We start from the raw sequence: 17,049 nt of genomic DNA on the forward strand, positions 1-17,049 counted from the left end.
CTGGAAGCGGGACCAGAGTGAAAGGAAGTTGTTTTAGGTCAGGAAGCACTATAAGCTGCGATGTTTTTTTTAGTCAGGAGGCACTATAAGCTGCTATGTTCTAGTTCTATTCTTGCGTGAAGCGGCTATTTTAGGCGTCAAAGCAGAGTTGCTTATAAGAGATCGCGATTACACTTGGGTTGAATTCACGTGATTCGCTGAGCCAAAGATTCGGTCCATATCAAGGTAATAAATCACTACAACCATGGCACAGAGTCGTGGTCCAATACTTCAAAATGTAAATGGGATATTACTGGAATATATTATGCCCCCTTGGCTTTCATTTTGCTTTCCTGTCATGCATAATATCCAACAAATTACTCTTCTGGCAATATGCATATCCTACAATAACCTTTTTCATCGCATCTTACAATTAAATCTCACGATGCTTCAGAGTTCAGAGTTACCTCTCTTGTTCTTCTGCTTCATGTGACTCTTCCAAAGCCCCTGAATCACTATTACAAAGGTCAAGAAACAGCTCTCGAACTCTGAGGCTAACTTGTTCTGCGTCAGTTATTCACAATTTCTTAACTTCTCTTAGCAGCACTCTGCTTGAAAGGTTTCTGATACACAAGCAGGTCATCTCCTGGACAGAGATGCAGGGGATAACTCCAGTTCATTAATGAAGGGTGAGAACCTGGTTTGAAGTCTTTGGATTTCCTACCCTTAATAGTGTTTTGCGAAATAAAAAGAAAAATTGGAAACAACTCAAAAGCAGCTACACCAGGTTAGTTGTTTCCTAAAAAGTATGGAGTTTGTGACATGGAAATTTCGGCAAATAAGACTGGAATAATCTGGCTCATGGGATGCCTCCAGTAATTTTCAGTTCTTTCCTTGATTGATGTAATTAAAGGTAATTGTAGCCGAGCATTGAATCCATTTAGACAACACAAGTTCTTAAATAAAAAATTGTATAACTTACAAATTAACAACAATTCTTACTAGAGTTGTTTGAATGTGATGCACAAATAAACTACTTAGACATGTCATAGGCATTTAAACAAACTAGTATGGATCAATCCGCAAAAAGCAGCCGCTTGATGCAACAACAAAGGAGAAATCCAACCTCGGCCGCAGAGATGAGATTCTAAAACAAAATTGGCGAGGATTTGAAAGCAGAGGGTTGCGAGAAATTAATACAGTAAATACTATCAAAACACCAGTGGCAAAAAGACCTCACTTTCTCCTCCTATTTCCAACAACCGGGTGAGTTATCTCAATGAGTCAACCATTCTATAATCATGCTTCCTGCGACGACATCTGTGATGGGTTTTTGGATCAAAGGTGTTCTCTCCAACCATTTCCATCTTAGAATCTGCATCAGGAGGAGCAAGGAAAGGTTTGCACACAGTCAATAAAAAAAATATCTTCAAAAAACATGAGAGAAAGCTGTGCGTACCTTGAAAATGGTGTCCCCAAAATAACAGCCTGGCATCATCCTCTTCCTCATCAACCTCATCTCCATAACCAAACTCAGCATCCCCCCTATACCCAGGTTCACTCCCATACCCAGACTCACTATCCAAATTCCCAAAAGCACTGCCCACTCCCAACAAATTCTCTTTCTCCTCCCTCTCTTTTATCGAATTCTTTGCTTCACCAACATCCGACGCCCAATTCGCATCCCCATTCACAAACAGCTCCCCACTAGAGTCCGTCCCCACCGCCACAGGGAAATCCGAGCAAGTCCCATGAGCCGCACCAACAGAGCAACACCGCCAGGTTCCACTTCTATCGGAGCTCCGGCCGGACACGGACCGGGATCCTCTGCGACGCCTCTTGCGCTCGATAAGGCGTAAGGTACCTCGTTTGTAGGGACTATTGGTAACAGCGGGAGTGGCGGGGATAGGTTTGTTGTTGTTGTCGTCGTCTTGGAGGAGAGAGAGCTTGGAAATGTCGATGGAATCGATGTTAGAAGGGAAAGAAGTGGCGCGATCGGAAAGGCAGGGGCGTTTAGGGAGAGTACGGGAAGACGCGTAGGGTTTAGAATTAGTGGGGGGGTCGGAATCGAGAAAGGGTCTCCATGAGTGGAGCTGGAGAGTGCAGGATTCTATGGAGTGCCGTGAATTGTGAGACATTACCATCGATTTTGATTGATCTTCTTGGTTTTTATTAGGGTTTGTTTGAGGCATGGATTTTACAGATATCTACAATTGAATTATCATCGCTGTTGCACTTACTGGAGGATATTTCCAGGAAATGGAGGGGTTGTGAAAAAAACAAAGGTAGAAGGTAGAGAAAGCAAGCTAAAGCTAAAGTAGAAGCTGCAAGCTCAATCACCGGTTATTTTTAAATTATTTTTTATTTTTTAAGATTTATTTTTAATATAATTATATTAGAAAAAAATAAAAAATTAATTAAAATAAAAAAAATATATAAATATTTTTAAAATATAAAAACAGACAGCGATGCCGTCACTAGCTTAGTTTTTTTTTTGTTTTTTTGAATGATTGAAGTTGAACAGCTGAAATCACGAATTTAAACAATGAGTCTTTTAAAAACAGATTATTATAGAGCAAGAGAAATTAAACGTTTTCAGCTTCCAAAACTTTAGAGTATAATCTCATTTTATATATTTTTTAAATATAACACTTACTTTCTTCTAATAAACTTGAAGGAGCTGTCGAAATTATTCCACATGAGTTTTCATCATACCCGGGCACGAATCGAGATTTCAAGGTCACCATCACTGTTTAGCATTGTAGTGTATTTTTAAAAAACAAAATCTTAAAAATATTTTTTTAATATAATATGAACACATAAAAAATATAAACCCTTTATTGGGTAGTTAAAAAAATATTTATAATCTTTGAATTGTTTTATTTTGTTGAATGAAAAAAAGTTCTTGTTCATTACACAACATTAATATTTATGATTTTTATATCAATGTTAATCTTGATAGAAATATCAAGGATTTATAATATATTCTATATATTATTATATATTATTTTGTACATGATATTAATATTAACAATAATAGCCTTTAATTATCATTAATAATGATTGGACAAAGATAAATTTTTATAAAACTTTTATATATCTAAAAGTATAAATAATTTTTCTATATCCTTAACATTTAACATTGAGGATTATGAAATAGCCTTGTGACTTGATACAAAGACTAAAAAACCTTTCAATTATAAGTATATTAGAACCTGGACTAATTTCAAACTTAAAGATATTGGATAAAGTATCTTGTTAGACTCACATGCACTTAAGTTTAGTATGTAACTAAACCTAAAAGGTATTGGATCTAGTATCTTGTTAAACTCGCAAACATTTGGGTTTAACTTATGGTTGATCCTGATAGTATCAAGTTTAATGTTTTGCGAGTGTCACTTGCATTCCGATTCAATATGTAAATCAACCTAATGATATTGGGTCTGATATCTTATCACGCTTATAAAAAGTTATGCTCAATGCGTAATTGAGCATGAAAATATTGAATCCAACGTCTTGCTAAACCCATAAACACAAAAGCTCAATGTATAACTGAACTTAAGGGCATTTGAATTGGCATCTTACCAGGCTTATAGGCACCTAAACTTAACGCATAGTTGAGTTTAGGGACATTGAGGATGGCATTTTATCATAATTGTAGACACTTAGACTTGACATATATCTGATTCAAAGTTTGTTGGGATTGACATCTTGTAAAACCGCTATGCACTCGGACTATGCACATGGCTAAACCCGAAGGTGTTAGTTGGGTCTAACATCTTATCAGATTTATGTATACTCGGGTTCAACATAACTAAACCCAGGAAAATTAAATTTGACATCTCGTTAGATTCACATGCATGTAGGATCAACACACAATTGAGCTCGAGATATTGAGCTTAATCTTTTACTAGACATGTGTTTAAATCTATAACATAGCTGAACTTAGTGGCGGAGCCACACAGTGTTAAAAGGGAGCAATTACCTGCTTATTTTTTAAAAATATTTTATATATTAAAATATGTAATTGCCTCTGTTTTTTAAAATGCCTTTTATATTAGAATATTAATAATATCTTAGCATGTTTAATTTTTCTTGTTGCTACTAATTAACCCAAGTTAGTTATTGTTAACTTACAACATTGTATAATATATATATCACAATATTTATGTTTATCACATTTCACTATTTTTTTCATTTTTTTTTTTGCTTCTATTAATTAACTAAGAGTCTTTCTTCTTTCTTTGACTTATTATTGTTACCTCTCTTTCTTTTATAAAATTTATAAGTAAATAACTAGTTAAGTAAATAACTTTTTATACTTTATGCTTTAGGTAAGTTTTCTTCATCTTTTCTACCTGTTTCATTATTTAATTTTAGTTTTATTATTTTACAACTAGTTATTGAAAATATCAGGATTTATAATAATTCAAAAGTTCATTGAATTAATACTTTTAAGAGTAATATTATATGCATATGGATATGAATTGAAATGTATTTTAATAAATTGATAAATATTTTTCTATAAATTTCATATTAAAAATAGATAGCGATGAGTCTACTAGTAATTAAAAATAAAGTATAGAACAACTCAAAAATTTAAGGACACGATAAAAAAACAAAAAAAAATATTTAACATTTACTTTTAATACATTTATATAAAATAATAAGTTAACAATAACAACATCAATTTATCATGATAATCCTTTTAAGTTATGGTTTTAGCTACTCTCTATCTTATGTCAGCATAAAAATACTATCAAGAACCTCACTAGTTTTTAAAAGATTTAGAAAACACAAGTATTGAACTCATTTTATATTAAAAATGGATGAATTATAGTTTAATTATATATATTAACAAATATATTTTTAATGTGATTGATAATAAATTTATTATAAGCGGTTTTAAAATATAAAAATCGAAAAGAATAATTATAATGTAAATTTTTTTATTTTAAAATTAATTTTATTTGATATGACATATATTTCAAATTAATTGTTTAATATAATACATAATATTAAATATTTATTAATAATTTATCTTTTTATTTAAAAAATTCGGACTCTGTTATTGGCTGAAGCAATGATGTTAGCGCCGAAAGCAGGCCATACCCTTATATGAATTATTATTTTTATTTTTTTCCCTGGGCGAGTAAGTTCGGTCGGGAGGTTCCTAGGCTGACGAGTACTGTTTTCTGCTTGGGGTCCTTGATAGAGTGTTCGGTTGATGAGGACACCATCACGTGGTATTTTGATCCCTACCATGGAATGCTTGAAAGTATACGGGTTTTCATTTTCAGTCCCTAGAATGGTAGGCCAGGCTTTGCTCCGGATCCCTCAATTTACTTCGTTCAAAAGAAAGTTACACGTGGCCGAGTAAAAAAAAAAGAAAAGAAGTAACAACTTTATACGGCGAGCTGCAGCAATTTGTAAATTTATCTAAGCATTTCAAAGAAAGAGAGAAAAACCTTTGCTTTTTTTTGGGCTAACATTTTTTTTTTATTTAGCAGCTTTTTAGCATTTTATAAATTGTTTTTGGCATATTCTTCCAAAAAAAAATATACAAAAATATCTTGAATATATATTTGAATTTTATAACGAGTTTATGAAGTATACTAGAACTTGATCAAAATTAAAATAATTTATTAGACTATCATGTCTAAATTTTTAACATATTAAAATTATTAATATTATTTTTTTAAAAAAAGGAATTTATTCATGTTTGGGGCTAATTGACTCATATCAAGTCACGCCTTGAACATTAAAAAATAATAATTCAATTTTTAATTTTTAAAGAAAAATAAAATAATAATTCAAAAGGATTTTTATTTACTGATATTAAAGTTAAAAATACCATTTTGAATTGATATTCCCTAATACTAAAATTAAAAATATCATTTTTAATATTTATTAATATCAAAGTCAAGAATATTTATATATATTAATATCATGTTTGTGAATTTCCTTAATATTTACCAACTCTAAAGTTAAAAATATTAACATTAGAATTGAAAATAATTTTGAACCTTAATATTCACTGATGTCAAAATCAATAATATCATATTTTTTTTCCATTTAATACTTGTCGATGTGAGAGTTTGACATATCTTTAGTTTAATATTTATTGATGTTAGAGTCAGAAATATTATAAGTAGATCATTAATAATATAACACAACAATCCCTTGATAGTTTAAGATAGAATTATCAATACAGTAAACCTTAAATGAAATGTTCAAAGAGTAATAATATATTCTTTTTAGTATAACTAATCTCATATCATATAATTTTTATTAATTAATAATGATTTTTATTAATCACAGTTTTTTAAATATAACATTTTTATTTGTGTAACAAGATGTTAAATATATATTTTTTAACATAGCAATGATTTTTTATTAGATCTTCGTGATGTTAAATAGCGGCATGGGATATAATAGATAATTTTTTTGGGCAAGACTTTATACAAGGGAGATTTGATCGAAATATTATTAAATGGACCGTCAAATCTGATAAGTCTTTTTAAATAGTTGTCTAGATATATTGTTAAATGGATGTTGTTATAGGAAATAAATACAGGGAGTAAAGATTTAGTAATGTTGTGAATACAAACCGAGTATTGAACTGTGTCGTAGTATCTTTATTGAAATAATACTAACGGTAATTCATCTTCCTTTTCCATACAAAATGTATTTAGAAAGTTTAAAAGATAATTTAATTGATACATGATAATAAATAACTAGCAATAAGAAGAATAGAAAGATATGGGAGTTGTTATTTAAAATAGAAAGTCCAGTGGCATGGAACATGCAAATTCATATTGAAAGTAAATAAGGTGGCAAAAGAAGTGATACTGAATTCGGCTATCAGTGAATATATATATAACCCAATTCTTATTAATGTTATAGTTTTTTTTTTAATTTTTTTGATACAGAATTAAATTGATCTTCATAATTGATCTTAATTTATTTTTTATATAATTATTATTATTTCTGATTTGTTAGTATAATAAATTTACTCGGATAAAAACAAACATGTATGATTTGGTTTTGGTTCAAAGCTCTTAAAATTGATTGAACCAAATTAAATAAACTGATCCAATCAAAAAATTAAAAATTATATTAACAAAATTAATTGAACGAAATTAAATAAACTGCTTCAACCAAACATTTAAAATTTATGTTAACTTAACAGAGGTATAAATAGAAAATTATATTTCAAATACTCGGGCCCAAAATTCATTGTGATAGCTGCAAGCCCCCTCCCCCCTTCTCTCCTGATCTCCTCCCCAGCTCCACCTACAGCTCACCCTTAAGATCTGTATCATTTCATTAAAATACGAAGTTCACATTGTTTTTATGCGTCAAAGAGATCATGTTCACTGTTCAGATAGGTTTTATTTGAAGAAAATCTTTTATGATTACATTTATATGTGTTGTTTGGATGAGTTCATATCTGTTTTTACATCTTCTTTGTATTTTCGTGACTGCAATTATACATTTAGCTGAGTATCTTCAAATATCTAACACGTTCTATTAATTTATTTTGATTTTGCTTCTTATTCTATAAAAATTAAATCTTATTTAGCCACAAAGCCCAACTACTCTTCTATTCCTTCAAGGCCACAAATGGTTCTGGACCACTGGTAGGAGTATCAGGACTTGTATGAAAAGCCCCAACCCACTTATAACACCCGTGAGTTGATGGGTAGCTCCACTTATGAACTGGACTTCGTGTTCTAGCAGTTGGGGGCAGCACAAAATACTCCCTTCGTCAATAACATCATCAGATAGATCATCGAGTAGAGCGAGGCAGGGCCAAGGAAGAAATGGCATCTGGGTGGGGAATCACAGGAAACAAAGGCAGGTGCTACGATTTCTGGATGGATTTCAGCGAGTGCATGTCTCAATGCAGAGAGCCCAAGGACTGCGCTTTCCTCCGTGAAGATTACCTCGAGTGCCTCCACCACTCCAAAGAGGTCCCCCCCTATCATTTATTTGTTCAATCCGCATATTTTCAATCTGATGTAAATTACATTAATTTGAGACCTGCTAATTTTTGGGTTCTTGTCAAAATCTTAACTCAATCGTGGGTATTTTTAAATCTTCATCTACTTCTTGCTGTTTGGGGATATTTCGAGCTCTGATCATTTACTTCGATTTTTTTTCTCGGAATGCTGTATTTTACGTGATTACTTTCTGACATGTTCTTTAGACTGTACCGGATCCTGTGTTCCTGGTACAATTAAAAAACCGTAGTTTCACTGAGTCAAAGGAAATATTCTGGTTGAGAATATATCTGATATGTTCATTTTATTTAGATTCTTTGCACATAGCCATGTCTGCTACTCTTTGGTAACAACTTTGCTTGTTTAGACCACTCTTTTCTCTGCATTTTTATCCGATTGAGTATTTTTGCTATTTGGGTAGGATCTATACTTGAAAATATTCAGATATGTATGCCTCTAGGTCGAGAAATTAATTTCATGGGTACCTATGGACGGTAAAATGAAGGGAAGGTTTGTTTTATAAGATTTCACTTCTCAGATGCCAACTTTCGAGTCTTTTAAAGGTTGATTTTGACTAGTGTTGGCAACTAGTCTGGTCTAACAGCTATCTTTTGATCTGCGTTGAAGTGTTGGCGAGGTCCATTCTCCTTTGGTACAGTTGCCCCCCTGCTTTTCCATTTAGTTGGTTTCCATTCACGCACACTGATATTGCATAAAAACATGGCATTCAGTCCTCTGACAACCAGTTTCCTTACTAGTAAATGATCTAATCAGTTTCAGTTAGTCAAACTGGCAAGATTGTTGATGAAGCCTTTTCCCATATTGGAGCTTCTTTGTTAGACGAAAGGCTTGCATTACTTGCCATTTAAATCCACTTGGTCGGCCATGTTTCATTATTGCTACTCAGATTTGTCACTGTGTAAAACCATTGTGAGGCCAAAAGTGGCTCTATTTATTGACAATGATAGGAAACATGATTAGGAGATTGTACGTCACGGGATAATGATGGAGTTATTCTTATTCATGCTTAATGGTTTAACTTGTCAGGCCAGAAGTGTAGAAAGAATATCACTTGTCAACTCTTGGCATATCGCAAAAACAATTCTAGTAGATATAGAGTTTTTCAGAGAGATGCTACTTCTTAGTTGACATCTTAGGTGAGATTGGTCAGTGTTGCTTTGATGAGATGCTACTGACTTGCGTACTCTAGAGAGCAAATTACCGCTTAACATGCAAAGTAGACTAGCATCTATTGACTTCCTGGTTGGCAGGCAGTTAGAATAAAAATAGGAGAGGTTGGTTGTTTAACAGAAGTTACAGCATCAAAATGTATGAGGGACATGCATCATGGATAGGGATGGCAATGGGTATCTATGGATACAAATATTAGTATAACCATACCCATACCCAAGTAAAAAACCAGTAACCATAACCTAACCATTACCATCAGGTACTGCGGCTGTGAACTTCTAGGGCTGGGCCTTATACTTGTTTGTTATTTAGTTTATTTTCATTAAGCGTGTTCTTTGGACACTGTTCTATTTCTAATTTAGATCATGCCATCTGCTAGCACTTTTGGTCATGAACTGAATTTGGAGAGACTGTTTTCTCTTTTACACTTGTACCAAAAAAATTGACTGTTGAATAAATTACTGTTTGAAATTTTTTTTTTGTGGCACACTCGTGAAAAGTTTACATATAATATTTTCCTTACATTTTCTTTATGGAGCACTAGATTTCTATACATGACCAGTAAACCCTAGTGAACATATTTCTAGGCTTTTTTCTATGATGGGAGGTTCAGCTCACAAGCAAACACTAACATGCATGTTTCTCAGTGTCATCTCTCAGAATGAAATTTTTTTCAGGTTCATCATTGATGGTCACATCAAGGTATTTCTTGCCTTGAAATTAGCTTCAGGCTAAAGTTGATCTCATCTTGTTTAGCCTTACGGCTAACTTTGTCCAATGGTTTTCAAGTTTTGCATCTCTCTGGTTGTAATGCCAGGCCATCCAAGTTGATGCTCTTTGGACCTTATAAGAATGAACTTTTAACCTCAAATGCATGTTTTTTCATTGGCAAATGTGTGAATTCTGATATATGGACTTCTTAGTTATCTCGGTTAGGTCAGCCGTTAAGGCTGTTAAGTTTGGGATTCTTGCTTGGGATCAGTCGGGTATCTGTGGATCAATGACAAATTGCATGACCAGTGATGGTGAAAGATAACTACTCTTACATGCACAGTATTAGCATATCCCAGAATTCATATGAAAGAAGGCTTCAGAATAACTAGTTTCCAAGTTGCAGATAAGTATGCAATAGTCAAAGCTATCCATTTCTGTAAACTGAATGGGTTGCAAATGATCTGGATCTTTGCATGCAGTAATTGTGATTATAGCAACCGCTTCCCATATGGTGCCTTTTCTTTTCATTTTTTTTTTTATTTCTTCTGAGAATCCATGTGTTGCAATTTCTAGTGACTTCTGAATTCCTCTTTTTAGATTGTAGGGTGGTGGTGTCATTGGTGTCCAGTATATCAGTCGCAATGGAACTGGATTTAATGGCCTTGTTTTATTCTTTATGTCGTACGTTATCTTGTATTTCATCCTGTCTATTGATTCTTATCTCCTGGATCCAGTGTGGCGTGGCTCTTAGTTTTTGTTGGCAATATTCATCACAGACATGGTTCATTTGATTTTTTATTGCAGTTCCAACGAAGAAATCGAATTTACAAGGAGGAACAGCGCAAACTAAGAGCTGCTTCTCAGAAAGCGGACGGTGGAGATGGCAAAGATAACCATCATTGATAGCCAAAATTGATCGTCTTTTTGAATTCTAGCAATAAGACTGATGTGGAGATGTTTGAACTTTTGTCATCTGGTACTTCAAGGTTGTTTAAATTGACTGTTCTTTTTATCCCAAAATGGAATTGATTTGAGCACTTTGTGTTTTGGGCAATAAGGTGAAAATTGGTGCTTTGTGACATTGATTTGCTAAGTGAATGAATCTCGGTATCTAGGGTTGAAGTGCATTTCCACCCGCATGCAAGTATGTACAAGAAGCATTTTTATGCAGGATTTTAGAACTCCTTTTGTGATCTCTTCTTTTCCTTTCAGGCGTTTACATTGTTGCCACAACGGGAATTACTTTTTCCCCCTAACCAGAAATATTTATACTTCAATTTACAGAAGAAAACCTTAGCAGCTTGGCGATGTCTGTTCAATGAAGCCAGGATCAGTTCCAGCTGTTTTAATCTGAATCTCCTGAATAGAAAGCTCTTCGTCTACTACAAGTTACACACAAATAATCTAAATGCATAGTCAATTGTTAAGGGGGCATAGATGTGAGCTCAAAATTCTCGACCACAGCTTAAATTTGCACTGTAGACACCCGGAGCCTGGATAACTTTCATCAGGAGCCATGCTCTTTTCCTGCCCTTTGTTTTTCCGTAGGGTTAAAATATGATTTTATGGTGAGAGGCCATCTAATTTCTGACCAATTTAATTATATGAATATACATGTTTTTAATACAAATTTATGCAATTATAAATGGAGCAGGTAAAATTGGCTTCACCTCTTTACAGGTATTTTGACTCCCCCCCTTTTTTTTTAACTAACTGTTAAATTGGTATTATATATATATAAAATACTATTTGTGTTCTCCACAATCATTTATGTTGTAATAGAATCTTCGAGGATGTTTCCGAAAGTAGCTGGTCATTCGTTTCTAAAATATTTGAATTTTTTTTTAATTTTTTTAAAAATTTTTGAATTATAAATTTTAAGAAATAAAAAATATATTATTTAGATATATTTTTAAATAAAAAATAATAATTATGATAATATCAAATACACTTTTAAAAACCATTGCGAGTTTAGTGAGACATGCCATCTCATAAATACATCAAAGCAAGATTTAATTAGAGACTTTAAATTACACGAGTCTTCTTCTTATCGCCCAGCCTTAAGCTTAGATTGGTATAATTGTAAATTTTTTAGTTTAATTATTACAAAAGCAACAATTTAAATACTTAAAAAAATCTTTAAAATTGTTTGCTTTAATTGAATTTACACCAAAAGAGAATAAACTGAAATTGGAGCATGTACTTGTAAATCAACTCCATCAAAATTTATTCAAACTTGAGGGACCACATGGGACCACATTTACACCGGTATTTAAAGAAAAAAAAACTCCCCTTTTCTTTCTGTTTTTAAAAGCCAGCTTGTCATTAAAAAAAAAAAGGAACAAAAGAAAAATTGCAAACTGGGTTTTAGCGTGGGTTTAGTGTTTTTTGCTTTTTGGTTCTCTACCGCAACCCGCGCCTGCCTCACCTCTCGCACTCCTTCGACACCCTCTCTCCCTGTCCGTAGAAGTCCAAGCAGTAGAGCTAGAAGATCGATCTCAATAGGTGAACGTCTCTCTTCTTTTAACAAATTATTTGTCTCTCTTCTTAACTTGATTTTGTTCATGCTAATATTTGCTGTTTGGGGTTTTGATTTTGTGTGAGAAAGACAAGCTTCTTTTAGGAATAGAAAATAAATGTTGTTTGATACTTGATCGAATTTTAATGCCTTAAATTACTGAGCTTAAGTCAAATTAGCTTAAAATCATATGGCTCTAATCTGTTTTATTCAACTTGAAAAATTATGTTAGAAAAAACCCTAGAGTTTGCTGTTATACTCGTTCTTTTTTTTTAATTATAATTATTCTCACCGCGTTCTCTTTTCTTTTCATGTTCATTCAAGGTGCTGTAGCTATTTAATTAGGAAGATTTGAAGCTTTGACTGAAATTCAGTTTGCCAGTATCGGACAAAGCAATGGCTCGTTTACGGAATGTAAGTCAATGATACTGAGGAGAAACTGAACTGATTTTGATGTTTTCTTAATCCATTTTTATGTCTTTTTTTTTTCTCTAATGGGTTTGTTTTATTGTTGTTGGAATTCATACAGAAAAATAGGAAGATGTTCGTGAAGCCAACATCGAAAAAGAAACAGGCCGATGTGGATCATATCACTGGTGATAAGATCCCTAAGAGCTTTGTTTTTGCAAGAGGGAAGTTGCCTGGCCCCCTCAGACAACTTCAAATGAACTTGAGAAAGTTGATGCTGCCCTTTACTGCTCTCAAGCTCAAGGTAAATGTTTTTTTGCTTCTTTGTTTTCTTAAACTCCTTTTTTTTTTTTTGTGAGCAACTGTTTGTATTGAGATATATGTGCTGAATTGGTATCTCTCACCAGTTTCTATTTGAGATTTTTTTCTTATATGGGTTTTTAATCCTCATGTGGTTCTATTATAACTTGTTAAATACACTGATTTGTTTCTTACATTTTGCATTTTGGTTTTAGGAGAAGAAACGGAATAGTCTCAAGGACTTTTTGAATGTTGCCGGGCCTATGGGTGTTACCCACTTCCTTATGTTGTCGAAAACTGAAAGTGCACCCTATTTGAGGGTTGCAAGGACCCCACAAGGCCCAACTATTACGTTTAAGATACATGAGTATTCACTGGCAGTTGATGTTGCTCAATCTCAATTGCGCCCTAGATGTCCACAAGATCTTTTCAAAAATGCCCCTTTGGTAAAAGTTTGCATTCTCTCAAAACACATGCAAGCATGCATTCACTTCACTTTTGAACTGACTGCTCATTTTTATCCTTGCTCGGTATACTTGGACACCACCAGCATTTGGCATGACAGGTGACAAGTGTGTTTATTTCAAATCATGCCTTGAGAATTGGGTTCTAGAGTACAAAATACCACATGACTCCTAATGAAAATGGAAGGCCATCTACTTGATTTGTCTTCTAAACACCACATGCTGTTCCATTCTCCATTTCAGTTATTGGTTTTAAATTTTAACTATAAAAGGTTATAAACTACCGAGAAGATTTCAGTGCAGAATATCTCATAGTTGCAACTGAAGGATTGTGAATGCGGCTCACCTGTGTTTGCATTCTTACATTTTAGTTTAACGCATATTTTGTTTTAAATAGGTGATCGAACTCTCAATTTATCATCGCCTCTTTGACTTCTATTTCCAAACATTGATTCATGCATTTTTTGCAGATTGTTCTTTCTGGTTTTGGGTCTGGAGAACAACACTTAAAACTCACAACTGTGATGTTTCAGAATATCTTTCCAGCCATTGATGTTAATACTGTAAGTGCTTAAGAAAATTCTAATTAAATGTTGGAATCAGGCAAGACTGCTAGCCCTCCTAATATACTCGTGTGGGATGTTTCAGGTCAAACTTTCTTCTTGCCAGAGAATTGTGTTACTTAATTACAATAAAGACACAAAACTTATTGATTTTCGGCATTATTCCATCAGACTCCAGCCTGTAGGTGTCTCCCGTAGACTCAGAAAGTTTGTGCAGAACCACCAAGTCCCTGATCTTAGGAATCTCCAAGACGTGAGCGATTTTGTATCTAAGTAAGAACTTTTTTAATCTGTAATTTTACATCAAATATGATATTTCTTAATTTATCTGGAGTTGCCATTTGAATCTACTAAGAAAATGTGTTTGCTAAAGAATGAAGGGGATGTACATTATAGTATAACTAGTTACATGTTTCCAGTCTTTAGCCTCCATATTATCATTCCTAGCATGTCTTAAATAGAGACATGAGGATTTCAAAAGTCGTGGCATCCTTTAAGAAATTACAGAAGAGGGTAAAGAAGACCTAATAGTTTGATTATATACTGACCAATCCTTTTGTGGCTGCACTGAATAGATGGGACATATCGATTTGCTCCACCACTGTAGGGCTGGTTTTGAGGAAACATCAGTTTTATGGCATTAGGCTTTATGGTAGATTTGTACCCTAATCTTATTTTGTGCAAAACAATAAACCAGCCTATCCCAGTCTAAGGATATCCATGCCATAAACTCGTTATCAAATTGAATAAAAAGAGAAACAAACAAGGAAAATAGGAAATGAAACTTAGTGTATGTAGTTATTATAGCCTACTTTGCTCATGTATTTTTGTTTATTTTTGTGCTATCTATGAAGGGCTGGTTATGGATCAGAAAGTGAAGGAGATGATGAAACAGCAACAGTAACTCTAGCAAATGATCTTGGTAGAGTCAATAAAGCTTCTACGAAAAGTGCTGTGAAGCTCCAAGAAATTGGCCCCAGAATGACTCTTCAACTTGTGAAGATTGAGGAAGGACTGTGTTCTGGTGGTGTCATCTTCAGTGAATATGGTATGTTTATTATATAGGTTATGGAATATCCATGATCCTAATGTACTGGTAATTTCCTCCTCCTTTTTTTATATACTGTATGGTTACGGAACATTCATGATCCTAATATTATGTTAATTTCCCTTTTCATTTCATCACATCTTTAGTTCGTTGCTCACCCCTAATTCTTGGTTTCCTCCCTGTGCGCATGCAACTACACATATTTGGCCACCAAATTGCCTGGAGCTCTTTTAGCATCGTACTAATCCCTGGAACTGAGCCATGTTTGTCTCTCTTTCCTGCACGCTCCAACCAATTAAAATAGCATAAATCCTTGGGTAGACCCAATGTGCTGCTGGGTGCTAGTTCCTCTTGAATTATGTTGTCCTTTTTCCTGGAAGTTTTGGCTTTCTTCCACATGGTCATCTTCTGTTAAAAAATTTACTGAACAATGAATTGTTAGACTCACGTCCTAATGCTTGTTTATTCAGGAACTGCAAGTGAGAACAGGCAGGAAAAGAATCAGAACAATGGGGGAGATGCTGAAGATGATAATGATGATGTTGAAGAAAATGATGAAGATAGTGACTAGCCAAGTCAGCAATTGGAGTGAACGGCAGTAAACATCCGGAGTCATTCAGTGGTAGTGAGAAAGTCGGCAGTCTCAACCCAAATGTGCCTATGTAGGGAGAGGATACTAATTTAGAGAAATTTTGGGAGTTTTGTGAAGCAGTAGCACTTCACGTTCAGTTTATTTTTGTTTTTGTGACTTTTGTAGCACTTCTCTTGAGAAGCTGAGCAATGCATTATTTTTTTCACTCATGGCCACTGAAGAAGAAAGCTATACTTTTTCTTTAACCTAATTTCCACTCGCCAGAAAAAAGGGGATGGTGGGGGGTAAGAAAAGCGTTGTAAGCTTTTTCAAAGGAGTTTAATGTGCAAACTTCACAATTAACAAAAAGCTGAGTCAAACTGCGACCAACAACCTGATTTTTCATTTTAGGGGGTTGCGTTACCTAAATGTAGGTGGGTGGAGTCTTGCACTAGGATTTTAACTTGAGAGCATGAAATAGTGAGCAGCGCAAGCCAAGTGCTTTGCAGTTTCCATATAGGATCTTCAAGCACGAGGACACAGTGGTGCTTAAAGCTGTCAATTGGCATGGACAGTTCACAGCAGGTCAACAGTCCGGGTGCTTGATTTCCCTGTTAGCACGCTCAAAACTAAGTTTTCAAGGGTGTCAGGGCATAAAACATGGCGAATGGGTGATCGTTGGCAAATCAGAGATGATTGTTCTTAACAAGGTTTGAGAGACTACGCAGATGAATACAAAGGTGGTTGAAGCTATAGCAGCAATGGAGTCCTGAGAATTTAACTTGAAAGACCAGCTAAGCCTGAAATTTAATAGAATGCCTCCATAACACGTCACGCTTGAACCAGGTGAGAAACATGAAGTAAAAGAGAACTGAGGAAGAGCAAAAACTTGAGGAAACACGCAAATGATAAGTAAGAAAACCTCAAGGCAACGGCCTTCACATGTTATAGACATTGAATGATAGAGACTATCAGTGCAGAAGCTGTTGGCAACAAACTGTACACGGAAAATTACTGCTTCAATAATGGATGAAAACAACACATAAAATAGCAAAATTCTGCTCAAAGCACTCGCAACAGAATGTCACTGGAGTTTACCTTCCATCCTCCCATATACAGTAGCAGAAGATCGTGAAACAACCTTCAACTTCTTTTTAATACTGTACAGGATTTTAATATGCAGTGTAACGTTCACAAAAAACACAGTGATAACACAGCTGACATGATAAGCGGGAGCCCCATGTTTCAATTTTTTTATTAGGCGAAGGCACAAGGAGGCACTGTTAC

At 34.1% G+C, this 17,049-nt stretch overlaps 3 protein-coding genes across 6 annotated transcripts; 2 read left to right on the forward strand and 1 right to left on the reverse strand.

The window, feature by feature from the left end:
- Positions 1–918: 918 nt before the first annotated feature.
- Positions 919–2,305, reverse strand: LOC105131993 (uncharacterized). The gene is made up of 2 exons (XM_011035235.1): positions 1,439–2,305; positions 919–1,354 (listed from the first exon to the last, which is right to left on the reverse strand). The coding sequence occupies exons 1-2, from the start codon at positions 2,169–2,171 to the stop codon at positions 1,251–1,253; spliced, it is 837 nt and encodes a 278-aa protein (XP_011033537.1). The 5' UTR covers positions 2,172–2,305; the 3' UTR covers positions 919–1,250.
- Positions 2,306–7,683: 5,378 nt separating this feature from the next.
- On the forward strand, positions 7,684–11,075 carry LOC105131994 (NADH-ubiquinone oxidoreductase-like protein). The gene is made up of 2 exons (XM_011035236.1): positions 7,684–7,955; positions 10,695–11,075. The coding sequence occupies exons 1-2, from the start codon at positions 7,806–7,808 to the stop codon at positions 10,791–10,793; spliced, it is 249 nt and encodes an 82-aa protein (XP_011033538.1). The 5' UTR covers positions 7,684–7,805; the 3' UTR covers positions 10,794–11,075.
- A 1,142-nt stretch (positions 11,076–12,217) lies between these two features.
- Positions 12,218–15,998, forward strand: LOC105131995 (peter Pan-like protein). 4 transcript variants are annotated; one of them, XM_011035237.1, is made up of 8 exons: positions 12,218–12,395; positions 12,733–12,822; positions 12,938–13,120; positions 13,332–13,562; positions 14,051–14,143; positions 14,229–14,416; positions 14,998–15,191; positions 15,662–15,998. In XM_011035237.1, exons 2-8 carry the CDS (start codon positions 12,805–12,807, stop codon positions 15,760–15,762), a joined length of 1,008 nt encoding a protein of 335 aa, XP_011033539.1. In that variant the 5' UTR covers positions 12,218–12,395; positions 12,733–12,804; the 3' UTR covers positions 15,763–15,998. The 4 variants fall into 4 exon arrangements, with proteins under 4 accessions (XP_011033539.1, XP_011033541.1, XP_011033540.1 ...); XM_011035239.1 differs by having other exon boundaries at positions 12,742–12,822; XM_011035238.1 differs by having other exon boundaries at positions 12,218–12,392.
- Positions 15,999–17,049: the final 1,051 nt, after the last annotated feature.

This window comes from Populus euphratica, unplaced genomic scaffold, assembly GCF_000495115.2.
Source record: "Populus euphratica unplaced genomic scaffold, PopEup_1.0 scaffold26.1, whole genome shotgun sequence".
Taxonomy (NCBI): Eukaryota; Viridiplantae; Streptophyta; class Magnoliopsida; order Malpighiales; family Salicaceae; genus Populus; species Populus euphratica.

Coding starts and splice junctions, on each gene's coding strand:
- LOC105131995 (XM_011035237.1), top strand. Junction 14,144..14,228: donor CAGCCATTGATGTTAATACT/GTAAGTGCTTAA, acceptor GGGATGTTTCAG/GTCAAACTTTCTTCTTGCCA. Junction 15,192..15,661: donor TGTCATCTTCAGTGAATATG/GTATGTTTATTA, acceptor TTGTTTATTCAG/GAACTGCAAGTGAGAACAGG.
- LOC105131993 (XM_011035235.1), bottom strand. CDS start 2,171: ATGCCTCAAACAAACCCTAATAAAAACCAAGAAGATCAATCAAAATCG. Junction 1,355..1,438: donor TTGGGGACACCATTTTCAAG/GTACGCACAGCT, acceptor CTCCTGATGCAG/ATTCTAAGATGGAAATGGTT.
- LOC105131994 (XM_011035236.1), top strand. CDS start 7,806: ATGGCATCTGGGTGGGGAATCACAGGAAACAAAGGCAGGTGCTACGAT. Junction 7,956..10,694: donor GCCTCCACCACTCCAAAGAG/GTCCCCCCCTAT, acceptor TTTTTATTGCAG/TTCCAACGAAGAAATCGAAT.